Here is a 12,403-nt window from a genome sequence, read left to right as displayed (position 1 = left end):
AGAGGCATGTACTTTGATGGCCCACAATGGACTGAAGGAGGGTCATCCCTCCCCTTCAACATTTAAACCTAAAAGTTGAGGACGTTTGTCCTTAAACTCTAAAATTCCACACTCAAATGTATCGAATATAAAAGGGGTATGTGTCTACTGGTGGGCCACTTACAAATCACTGTCCTAGAGGGTGTCAAGCTTTGTTGTACTTAGCCTGGCTCGCATTTTAATGGAAAGCCAAGATACAGCTAATAAGGTCCTACTAACTTGCTGTCTTTTTACTATAACTCATCCCACTCAGAACACTCCACAGCCCACATACCAGCACAGAGACACAGAAACCAGTGTTTGAGGAATGGCAGGGAGAAATCCTCCTTACTGTTTCCTACGAAGATCTGAGAAGGTGACAGCCATATAAATGACTGACTTCCTTTAAAAAAGCCTTCTGAGACACACCTCGGGTTCTGAGGATTCAGTGCATCGTCTCCTGCTTCTCTCAAGCTTCCGCATCAGACAGTAATTAACATCTGACTTACACCCACCTTCTTTGTCCTCTGGCAGCTTCAGTAAGTACTCAAGGATAGTCATCAAGCTTTGGATCTGATGTTGGACACTAAACTCACAACAGACGGAAATCCAAAATTCAGTGTCTGCCTCTAAAATAGCATCCTGCGTAGAGCAGAGAAAGAAGTAATGAAACCGTACCTCTCCAATTTATATTACTTAACAAGTACAAATAAGGGAAACATTTAAAAAATACTTCTCAGCACACAAAGCCACTCCACACTGACCATAAGGGTGGTCATGTGTATCACTAGAAGAATCAGATAGTGAGCTCCTTACATAATAAAGCCAATTTACAAGAATTAAGAGGTGTAAGTCCAGGATAAACTGCATTATGATTTCTGGTAGAACTGAATTACTTAACACAGGTTCTAGATCTATTCCTGGATCCCACTGTCTAAGAAGTCATCTAGAAACAGCCTTGGACCTGTAAGTCCCCCATCATCTCTCTCAACAGGGTTCTTCAAAACAGTTACCTGCATCTCACTGGCCTCTATAACACTGACTCTCCTCCCCTGCCCCGTGAAAAGAGACACAGTTTAATTCCTGTACAGCCCTATGCTGTTGGGCTTAAAACAGACCCACCCAGCATGGCACCAATTGTTTCTTAAATTCCAGTCACCCACAGAAGTCCTGTTACTCCCAAGGATATTCAGTGCCTCAGGCTCTGGAAGTAGGTCCAAAGAATATAAAAAATGCCTTTAAAAGCTCTTCTGAGCTCATGCGGATTAAGCATCACCAGCCACAAGTTTAAAGTGAAAAGTAATGCAAAATCTATGTGAAACACCTCCCATTTTCTCTTGTTACCCCGCTCTGCACTCTGACCTTTTCTCCATAGGCGGCCGCCAGCACGGTTTTAGTGACGTACTGTTCAAAGAGCAGGACCAGGAGAACCCAGAGGAACCTCTCTGCACCCAGTGTGTCAACAAGCTGGACAAGGACGGGCAGGCGCCTGTGCTCGGGCACGTGGGGCAGCGCGTCCACAAACACGTTAATGATCTTGACCACGATGTCCTCCACGTTCCTCGTGACTTCAGCGGAGTCGCCACCATCAGACTGCAGGGCAGTAAGCAGGGGACAGCAAGGAGAAGCCAACAACTCGCCATGAGACAAGCTTTAAGTAGACTCGAAAAGGCTTTCTGATGTGCTCCCAAGATAGTCATCAAAGGAATTCTAACAATCAAAGACCAATCAGTAGGTATTCAAGGAGCATAGACTACGTTCCCATGAGGGGGCCACTAAGTGCAAGACGTGAGCCCTGCCCGGAAGGAGGCACATCATCTCTGCCAGACACCATGCTCCCGTGAAGAGACTGCAGGGGCCAACCACGGGCCCTGAGAGCAAGGCTGCTCTTGGGGTGTCCAGAAAACCAAACAGGATTTGAGCTACACCTGGAGAAGGACGGTATAATCTAACAAGCGCAGCAGTACAAAGCCAACAGCCCCCTGCTGCTTTCAGAATACAGTTCTGACCACCTGGTATGGGTGCATGAAAGACAACTGCTGAATGAATGAAAGAATGAAGAAAGAGACACGACCAGCTAACCCAGCGCCCCTACTTCCACCCGACTTTGCTTTCCACATCCCTCACACACACTGCGCACAACCCCAGGCTGGGACTGCCAGCCGTTTCAGAGAACAAATCCTACCCTCTTCATACCAGTTTGAAGTGCGTTTCTTATGGAAGTCTGTGGTCATGCTGGCCATATGGGCCTTCCCCTACAGTGAACTCTTCAGTGTTGTATCTACCCCACTGGCATCCATCACATGAATGCATGTTATTTTCCTTTTTATATATGTGTCCTACACTGGCTAATTTGCTGGACACAAAGAATACCACCCTTACACCAAGATTAAAAGAAGGTGCTCGGTATGGTCACTGAGGAAATGGTCAGTAACATGAGAAGAGAAAGGAACCACCGTGGAGGTAAAGAAAAAGCACAAGTGGGCAACCACGCCTGTTCATCTTCAAGGCTATTCTTTAGCTTCAAAGTCTTTACTTCTTCCTGAGACTAGGCTGATAGAGACCAGGTCTCAGTCATCTCTTTGTGTACTAAGCTTCAGAGACCACTTGGTAAACGTCTGTTAAACTGTATGTTAACACATTTGCCACCATACCTTTAAAACCTCCTATCTGCACAGACCTACTTAAGGGTCTCATCAAACTGATGCATTGTCCTGAGATATACCCTGACTGTAAATTCACTTTGTCAGAAGAACATTAAGGTACTTGCATAGTTTATACGCTTGCAGTACAGGACAGATATTTCTGGAAAAGATATTTCCAAGACTACTTAGCTTCACCACTCTAAAATTTAATGGTCACTGATACCTGAGCATTCTGGAGAGGCTTTTAATGTCATTTATTAACTACTATTTGAATCTCACGCTATGTAAAATCTTAAAAATTAAAAAATATAACACCAACGACGGTAGAAAACTCACCTGAATAAGCGCTGGAATAACCATTTTCACTGTCTTGTTGATAACCTGAAAACTGTAGGTGTCATCGAGACGCATCACATTGGCTCCCATGAACGTGAAAATAGACATGATGTTGTGCAGAACTTTATCCTGAAAGCAAACACAGTTTTCAACATTTTCCATCTTAAGCAGATCAAATATCAATGATTCATTACAACTCAGCAATAAAAAAATATAACCCAGTTTAAAAACAGGCAAATGATGCACAAAGACACTTCTTCACAAATAAACACTTGATAAGCACATGAAAAGACGATCAACATCAGTTATGAGGGAAATGCAAAATCCAAATCAGGAAGCACCGATTCGGACGAATATAATAAAAAAGACAGTAATAACTGTGAGGGAGTGGACAAATCAGAACCCCTGGACACTGCGTGGTGGGCACAAAATGACCTCACTTTGAAAATGGCCTGACAGTTTCTCATGAAGTTAAAGTTAGCATAGACCCAGCAATTCTACTCCTACTGAAAATACTGAAAACACATTCACACAAAACCTCCTTTATGAATGTTCACAGCAGCATGATTAACAACCAAAAAGTGGAAACAACAAATACGTCAATTAACGAATAGATAAAAAGTGGAAACAACTTAAATGTCCATCAATTACTGAACAGATAAATAAAATAATGTACATACAAAGGTGTATTGTTATTGCTGTTGTTTAGCCTCTAAGTCGTGTCTGACTCTTTATGGCCCTGTGGACTTAGCCTGCCAGGCTCCTCTGTCCATGGGATTCTCCAGGCAACAATACTGGAGTGGGTTGCCACGCCCTCCTCCAGAGGATCGTCCCAACCCAGGGACTGAACCATGTCTCCTGCATTGCTGGCGGATTCTTTACGATTGAGCTACTAGGAAAAGTCCTACAATGGTTTACTACTCAGCCATAAAAGGAGTGTTGATTCAAGCTTCCAAATGGATTAGCCTTGAAAACATGCGAAGTGCAGAAAGTCAGACACAAAAAAGGCCACATATTATATGATTCCATTCACAGGTAATGTCCAGAACAGAAGAGCAGATAGCTGGCTGCCAGAGGTGGTGGCGCTGGTGGTAAAGGGAATGGGGACTGAACGCGAACGGATATGGGGTTTCTTTCTGAGGATGATGAAAGTGTTCTGGAAATATATAATGGAGATAGCTGTACAACTCTAAAACCACTAAATCGCACACTTCAAATACGTAGATTTTGCAACAATATGAACAATATTTCAATAAAAACAAAAGAAAAATATCAATGATTCGTAACTGTTTCTGGATTATCAACCCCTTTGAGGGCTACTGACTCTATACCAAGGGAAAAAAAAATCCTATACACATTAAATCTTACACATGATTTTAGCAGATTAAGAGACCCACAGAAGCTCATGGAGAACCAAAAATCGTCAGTTAGGAACATATCCCTTAGATGAAAATAATTTCCATCTCTTCAAACATCTTTAAATGAAGTATTTCTATAAGGAACATGATTTCTCTAACTGAGGTAGTTTATAATCAAATTACTTTTAAGTCCACTTACTGGAGTTACCTTGCACCAAGTGCCACGCTAAGTGCTAACCATAAATTATCCAGTCCCACTCTCACGATTCTATGAAGGTTACTGCATTTTACACTTTACAAAAGGCGGAGCCAAAGCTTAGAAAGATCAGCCAGCTCACTGCCTCAACTAAAGAGGCAGGCCTGGGAGTCCCACCTGCACCGTAAGATCCAGAACGCCACAGAATCCCAACCATGTGCGCCTATATATGTCCACAGAAGAAAACATCCAAAATATCTGCATAAGCCTTAAAATCATTAACACTTACAGGAAAGATTCCAGCAACAGTACCCAAGAGCAGAAGGGCATGGTGATGGGTCTGAGGCATCTCAGAAACACGGATGCACTGGACTATCAGTTCCACGTTGAATTTCTCCTCATCCAGAATGTCTACAGAGCAAGAAATAAAAAATCTCCAAGTGGTAGGTACATTCACACTCAAAGCAGACAATCCTTCCCCACTTGCTTCCAACAAAGTACGCACCTCTGGGTATTCTGCCACCTTCTGGAGACAGTTTTTGGCAGATGTTAAGCAGACAACTAAGAATTAACTGTTTGGTGTATTCCATGCTTCCCTGCTCCGGTGGCAAAGGCTCTAAACACCTTCAGGAATTCCGGAAGAGAAACGATGGGAAATGAAAGGGTTGTACAGTTTCAGTTCTGCAGTAATGACCAATGCCTAGAGCATATATTAAATGAGGAGGAACTAAAATATTAACATTATGTCTATAAACACTGTGAGATTTCTAACGCTGATTCTTCTATTGCGGGCAGGCGCTGATGTCACATTACCTCTCCTTTCCATCAACCCATTTTGAACCTTCTTAGAGGACAACCTTGAAAATTACTTTTTCTTCAGACGAGAGCACACATCCACCATCCAAGGCACACACTATGGCTATCTAATGATGCAGGGCTAAAAGACACTAAGTGTCACACTACATCCTTAAACAGAAGTCATGATGCCCCAGGGACACAGTACTCAACATGAAGCAAAAAAGCAGGCTGCAAGGTAAGTGCTCATTTACTACACAATACAGGATGAAGGCTAGTTTCAGGCCTTGGCAAACAGGTTCCTATAACCATTCTTTAAATCTTCCAACCATAGTATTCAACTTGCATTGTTTTACAGACTAGCTGAGCAAGAAGAGAGTATGAAAACAGGCAAGAATTAGAATCTTATTCTCTCATAAATCAAAGCAAGTGTCATTACCTTGACAGCAGGTTAAAAAGAGTCGGTATCAGTATCTGAGGATTTTTGAGTTTCTTTTTGTGCTGTAATAATTCCAGGATAAGGGTTACTCTTTGCCAGTAAGAACCTCCAACTTCCTGGACAGATTCTTGATCTTGTGATTTTCTGGGAATCGGACAAGACAAAAAGAAAAGCAAATACTGTCAATGTTAAGTAAAAACTATTGAAACCAATTATGCCACATTTGATGGGCATCAAAAAAAGTCACAATGGTTCCAAACATTCATGGCCTGGGGACAGCCACGCTTACTTGGGCTGCATCTTCTGCCTCCTCGTCTGCTGAATTGTGCCTAAGGACTTGGCTTTATCTGGTGGCTCCAGTTCTATTCTGACTTGTTCAGCATTAACAGAAATCTAGAATATTAAGAAGGAATGGGTGATGATAGGATTCCAAGGGATTAGAGCAGTTTACGTATATTTAAAGAGATACAATGCAAATGTCTCTGTCCCATTTTACGTCTCCCTATGACCCTAGAGCCCAGTCCAATACCCAAAGGGAAACTTCACTGACAATCCCTTATGTATTCCTTGGGGAAATTTTCCATATACCAACAGCTCTATAAAGATTAGACACACACAGGAGCACATTATCACACTTCTCTGTACCTTAAGTTGTCCCACTTAGAACAAATTTTCTTAGAAACCTAAGAAAATATGTTAGAATTCTGAGAACTGCAGAATCTGGATACTAGGACTTCACCACGCTATTATGTATTTTTGTGAAAGAAAGTTTCCCTAAAAAGCACAACAAAGCAACACACAGGGTAATTAGGTAGTTATTCAGATCTACAGCTAGGTTTCAACATACATATAAACCAATGAGCAGATTCTCAATTCCATTCTATGTGTCATTAAACAACTTAAATTAAGTAGAATAATAATCCGTGACCCTGCTCAACATCAAGCCACTATTCCTTCCGGTTCTTGCCTAGGAGGTGAGTAACACCTAAATTAACAAACACCTTACCGTTCAAAACTAAATATTTCATACCATAAAAGTAATAGTGAGGACTTACAACTTTGACTTTGCCCTTCTCTATGACCTACTTTTCTATGATTCTGTCTAATGGGAATATCTGACTTCCTAAAGGAATTACAAAAGGGAGAAGGCTTAAACATGGCATTACTTGGAAGAGAATAAATATTAATAAACAAATGACAAGTTTGCAACTTACCCCTTTGAAAACACTGCTAACAGTCTGAGAACAATGTGAGTTCTTACAGTTCACCAGTAAATCAAACAACATGCACAAAAGCTTCTGCTGAACCTTTTCATCTGTTATAGCTGCGAAAAATGGCTTCGTAATCTAGAGGCAGAAAAAATGCAATTGAGATCTATGAACGAACTTGAATTCTAAAAATGATGTTTCCATCATTGTCTTACAATGTAAAATTGGTCGCCATTTTGTCAATTTAAATGACTCACGTACATCATCCAGTTTTGAAAAAATGGGTCAAATATATCATATTCCTTTGAAACATGTTCAGACCATTTTATCTTCTTGAAGTAAACATTACAAATTTTCAAAAGCTTAACATGCTTTAATGTCTGAAAGAAATCACTGACCTTTTCGAGAGCTGTAATCTGAATGGCTGGCATTCCCGTACAAAGTTCCTTTGTTGTGTGCACAGCTTTTAAAAATATATCGAGACTCTTCGGGTCCTTATGTAAAAGAGAAGCTGAATATTCATTATATTTTCCCAGAGCGAGATGCAGGGCAATGGCCTCATCTTTCAGGACAGCTGTGGGCTCCTTCTGGTTCTTTTCTAAAAGTTGGTCAATCATTGACAACAGCTGACAAAGCACCAGCTAAAGTTTGGAAAATTTATTAGTAAATAGTTATTTATACTGATGCAAGTTTTTCCTTGCTGTACAAAAACATCCAAAGATACGTTGTAAGACTAGAAGCTTAACACAGAAGAAAAAAACCAACAGTAATGGCCTCTTAGACATAAGGACAGCTATTAATCCAACTAAGGCACCCAGGTCCCTTATGACAGTTCAGTCTGTAATAATCAAAAGCTCTGAATCTTTCAGCAGTAATAATCTGTGGGCATTCTAAGCCTTTCTAAAAACATGAAATACAAACTGAAGTTTTAGACTACAAAAATAAAATTAAGCTTTTCCACACAACATTTCCAACTTGGTATAATTAATATTAATTCAAATTATATATGTGAAGTCTTCAATAACTAAAGCAGCAGCCAGCAAATTATGGCTTGCAAGATACGTTCAGAGGACCATCTGTTTCTGTAAATTTTGCTGAAAATCACAGGCATGCTCTTCTGTTTACACACTGTCTGAAGCTGCTTTGGCAATATGATGGGAGAGCAGAGCATCTGCAACAGAGTCTATACAGCCACAGGGCCTAAAATAGTTATTATGTGCTCCTTTACAGCAGGGGCTGTGGACCGGGGCTGGGCTGTGGCCCATTAGAAACTGGGCCACATGGTAGGAGGTAAGCAGCAGACGAGTGAGTGAAGCTTCATCTGTATTTACTGCTGCTCGCCATCACTTGCTTTCCCGCCTGAATTTCTCCTACAGTCAGATCTGCAGTGGCGTTAGATTCTCACAGGAGCATGAGCCCTAACCTGAAAGTCAAGGCGGACTATCCCAAGATGGCCACAAAACAGAAAGAGAGTGCACAATAAAAGTAATGCCCTTGAATTATCCCGAAACCATCCCGCCACCCCTTCTGTGGAAAAACTGTCTTCCGCAAAACCAGTGCCTTATGCCAAGAAGCTTGGGGACACTGCTTCATAGAACAAGACTGTCAATTCCTAGTTTAGACTGTATCAGGAACAACACAGAACTGACACAGGCCATCTATTTTCTTGGCCTGGACAATATAATGAAATGTCTTTTACTCCATTTTATCCTCTTTTGGGCTTCACTAGTGGCTTGCTGCTGCTGCTAAGTCACTTCAGTCGTGTCCGACTCTGTGCGACCCCATAGACAGCAGCCCACCAGGCTCCCCCATCCCTGGGATTCTCCAGGCAAGAACACTGGAGTGGGTTGCCAGTGAAAAGTGAATGTGAAGTCGCTCAGTTGTGTCCAACTCTTCACGACCCTATGGACTGCAGCCCACCAGGCTCCTCCGTCCATGGGATTTTGAGGCAAGAGTACTGGAGTGGGGTGCGATTGCCTTCTCCGTCACTAGTGCATCAGTGGTAAAGAATTCATCTGTCAATTCAGGAGACTCAGGTTTGATCCCTGGGTTGGAAAGATCCCCTGGAGAAGGAAATGGCAACCCACTCCAGTATTCTTACCTGGGAAATCCATGGACAGAGGAGCCTGGCGGGCTACAGTCCACAGGGTCACAAGAGTCAGACTTGACCTAGCGACTAAACAACTCTCTCTTACTTCAACCCTCTCTTACTTCTTCAACTTGAAGTCAAGTCCCAAGATTGGTAAGGTCCAGAGGAGTTTTTGGAACACAAGGATAAGGTGCAGTTTTCTCTGGCTTATAGGCACAAACCATTACACAAGTGGTTCATAAACCTCTTTCTTTTGTAACACAGGCTTCCCTGGAACCATAGAGAGAGCTGTTTCTCCCCCCACCTCTCCAGAAATGTACAGCCATGTATATTTTTAAAAAGAGTAAACAATTTTGAAATATACATAGACTTATATGTTCAAATATTATTATTTCGTGGAGATTTTCACCTGAGAATAAACACAAACTATTTTTCATCAATGCATTGTCATCGGTTTTCCCTGTGATTTTAAAATTCATTTAACATCAAGTCAATGATGAGACAGGGATAACACACAATTTTAAAATGGACAGAAATGCAGTACTGCTTGTTTTTGTACCCTGTATCTTTTTCCTCCACCTCAGCTCTTCTCTCTCACATTAATATGAAAGTATTCACGCCTGAGTGTGTATAACTCTCACGCAGTCTTGTACACACATGACTAATTAAAATAATCTTCACTAACATCACCTGGAATGGATATAGCTCACTTAAATTACACATACCTCATTGTTGATGTCCTGAAGTACTTTCATCAAATCTTTTGTAATATAAGATGGGCAACTATATACACAATAAAGGAGGTTTTTCAAAGTTTCAGATAACTTTTGATGAGATTTCAGCTTCTTTTCACTCTGTAGTTCCTCAAATAAAGTTGCCAAGTCCTAGGATAGAAAAAAGAAAAGTGGCTTAATAAAAAGGGCGGAGGGCGGGGGGGGGGGGGGCTCCATGTGCTACTCAGGGAAGATGCTTTCCCAAATGATGCAACACAGCTCACGATTTTTCATTTCCCCTTGAAACCTGAATAGGAAATGGTATCACTACCCATCTGGTAGCTTCCTACCAACACTGGTCTTTTAGCCAGTGACAAGATAGCAGAAATGCAACATGATACTGCTATCTTTTTAAGATTAGGGGATAAAGATGTGCAGATATTGACATATCAATTTCTAAATTCAATGACTTAGCCAATCAAATGCCCTGTAAAGCAGAACGTCAACGAAGGGGAGAATGGCTTGCGTGTCCACAACGGTCTGCACACACTCCATCTTCTCCGCCACTGAGTTTACCTGAACAACGTAGGTGGCATCTGAGGTGATCTCCTCTGCTTTAGGAACCACATGATCTACGACCAGCTGAAACTGGGACGCCACTCCACCGAGGGCCTGGAGACAGTGAATGGCAGCCCTGCGCACTTCTTTTATGGGGCTGCCCAGATTAATGAGTAGAGATATCACCACTAAAACCAAAGGGAAAAACATTTAAGTAACAATTGAAAACATTGAAACAGCATAAAACTGCAACAGTATCAAGCAGTACCCAGCTCAAACCCCCTCCCTGAAGTCACTGTTAAATCATTTCACTACCCTAGAGAAATGCTGGATGTGCATTGGTGTGCTTGTCTGAAAATACATGCGACCAGAGAACACACGTGCTATTCTGCACAGCTGCTCTCACATCTCAGTGTACACTGGGAGTGTCTCCCATACCACTATTGATACATACATATCTAACTTAAATAGCCTTTTAAAATTGTACAGAAATGCTAGATTGTGCTGTCCATATTTTTAAAAACTAGTACCTTACTAGTAAAAGTTCAGATTGCGTCTAGTCTTTTGGCATTAAAACCACTGCAACAAACGTCCTGTACATACACCCCTGAGCAAGTGTGCAGAGGAAATAACCCACTCGTGCATCAGGCTTGGCAGATATTTTGTCCTGAACTGATGTTTGCTTTCACATTCTTTTCGACGTGGAACCTTTATAGCTTTATAGAAGAATCTTTCTTCTAGCTTTATATGTTGCTTAGAAAGGTGCTCTCTTTAAAAAGTATCTACCTCTATATTTAGATAGATCACATGTACTCCACATTTTCTAACACTAAAGCTAAGTTTTCTTTTTAATGTGCAATCTTTAGTTCAGCTCACATTTTTGTCTAAGGAATAAGGCTGGAGTCAAACTTCTTTAATATTTCCAAATGACTAACCAGACAACCTGTTTAATATTCAACCTAAGGACCCCACAGATCTGGGATGTCAGCTTTATCATTCATACATCTCACTAGTATTTGAAAGGCATCTATTTCTGCCAACTAGAACCATGTTCAATAAAATTGATGAATTTAACAAGAATGTTTCTGTTTCCCCAATTACGTGGCAAAAATACTAGCTTCTGATTTGAGAAGTATTTTCATCATGCTACTCCTATTCTGCTGTCACTTAATTAGGAATAGTTACTGATTTTTATCTCATGCCTTTTCAGATCTTTGGACATGATTATATGAGTTTTCTCTAGCCAATTACATAATAGAGTTCCTAGTTTTGAACCAATTTTGTCCTGCTGGAATGAACTCTGGGGAAATGTCTATTCTCTAAAATAATGCTCCTGGACCCAACAAATATTTTACTTAGAACTGTTGCATTATTATTCAAAGCACCCATCGCCTTTTGTCTGTCAGCATGCTGTGCTGGTTTTAAATAGAATCTGGAAGCTTTCCTTCATTCTATGCCCTGCCCAGCTAAATAACATTGAAATAAACTGGCTTCAAGGATCTGGTAAAAAGAATCTGTGAAAGCAACTGAATCAGGGTTTTTTGAAAGAGAAGTCTCTGGGGTAAAGAGAATTAAATTCCTTTTATAGTAGTTAGTTATTTATGCTTTATTCCATGCTATTTACTGGGGCAAATTTTGGTACTTTTTATCTTGCTAGAAATGATCCATTCTATACATACTACTTCTGGAATGCCAAGAAACAGTATGACAAGTGTTCATACCTTTCTGAGGTCATATAAAAGTTAGACTTTCCTGGTCTCCAGAAAATTAATTTACAAAATAAAGCCAGATATGAACAGCTGAAAAGTTGAATTCACAAGGGCAGCTTCAGGCCCAGGTATCTATTTGCTAGAATTTCCAGTCCTTTTTCTTTTTCTTTTAAACAACATCATGTTTTTTGTAATTATATGAAAACAAATACCAGCCAAGATTCCTTATGGATAAGGTATGGCTACAAGCTCACTGCAGAGAAGGAAATAGCAACCCTCTCCAGTGTTCCTGCCTAGAGAATCCTGTGGACAGAGGAGCCTGGTGGGCTGCTGTCCATA

The 12,403-nt window shown here is 41.0% G+C and overlaps 1 protein-coding gene across 1 annotated transcript in view; it reads right to left on the bottom strand.

The window, feature by feature from the left end:
* The window catches only part of HEATR1 (HEAT repeat containing 1), a 51,194-nt gene that overhangs the window by 13,247 nt on the left and 25,544 nt on the right, over positions 1-12,403 (bottom strand). The window contains exons 21-31 of the mRNA XM_068982396.1: positions 10,374-10,543; positions 9,810-9,968; positions 7,394-7,636; positions 7,002-7,133; positions 6,077-6,180; positions 5,788-5,931; positions 5,059-5,177; positions 4,843-4,964; positions 3,000-3,128; positions 1,381-1,611; positions 534-660 (exon numbers count right to left, since the gene is read on the bottom strand). Coding sequence (XP_068838497.1) covers positions 534-660; positions 1,381-1,611; positions 3,000-3,128; positions 4,843-4,964; positions 5,059-5,177; positions 5,788-5,931; positions 6,077-6,180; positions 7,002-7,133; positions 7,394-7,636; positions 9,810-9,968; positions 10,374-10,543 — 1,680 coding nt within the window. The remainder of the gene's footprint in view (positions 1-533; positions 661-1,380; positions 1,612-2,999; positions 3,129-4,842; positions 4,965-5,058; positions 5,178-5,787; positions 5,932-6,076; positions 6,181-7,001; positions 7,134-7,393; positions 7,637-9,809; positions 9,969-10,373; positions 10,544-12,403) is intronic.

The sequence above is a fragment of the Capricornis sumatraensis genome, chromosome 10 (assembly GCF_032405125.1).
Source record: "Capricornis sumatraensis isolate serow.1 chromosome 10, serow.2, whole genome shotgun sequence".
Lineage (NCBI taxonomy): Eukaryota > Metazoa > Chordata > Mammalia > Artiodactyla > Bovidae > Capricornis > Capricornis sumatraensis.
This window is presented reverse-complemented; position numbering and strand designations above follow the sequence as displayed.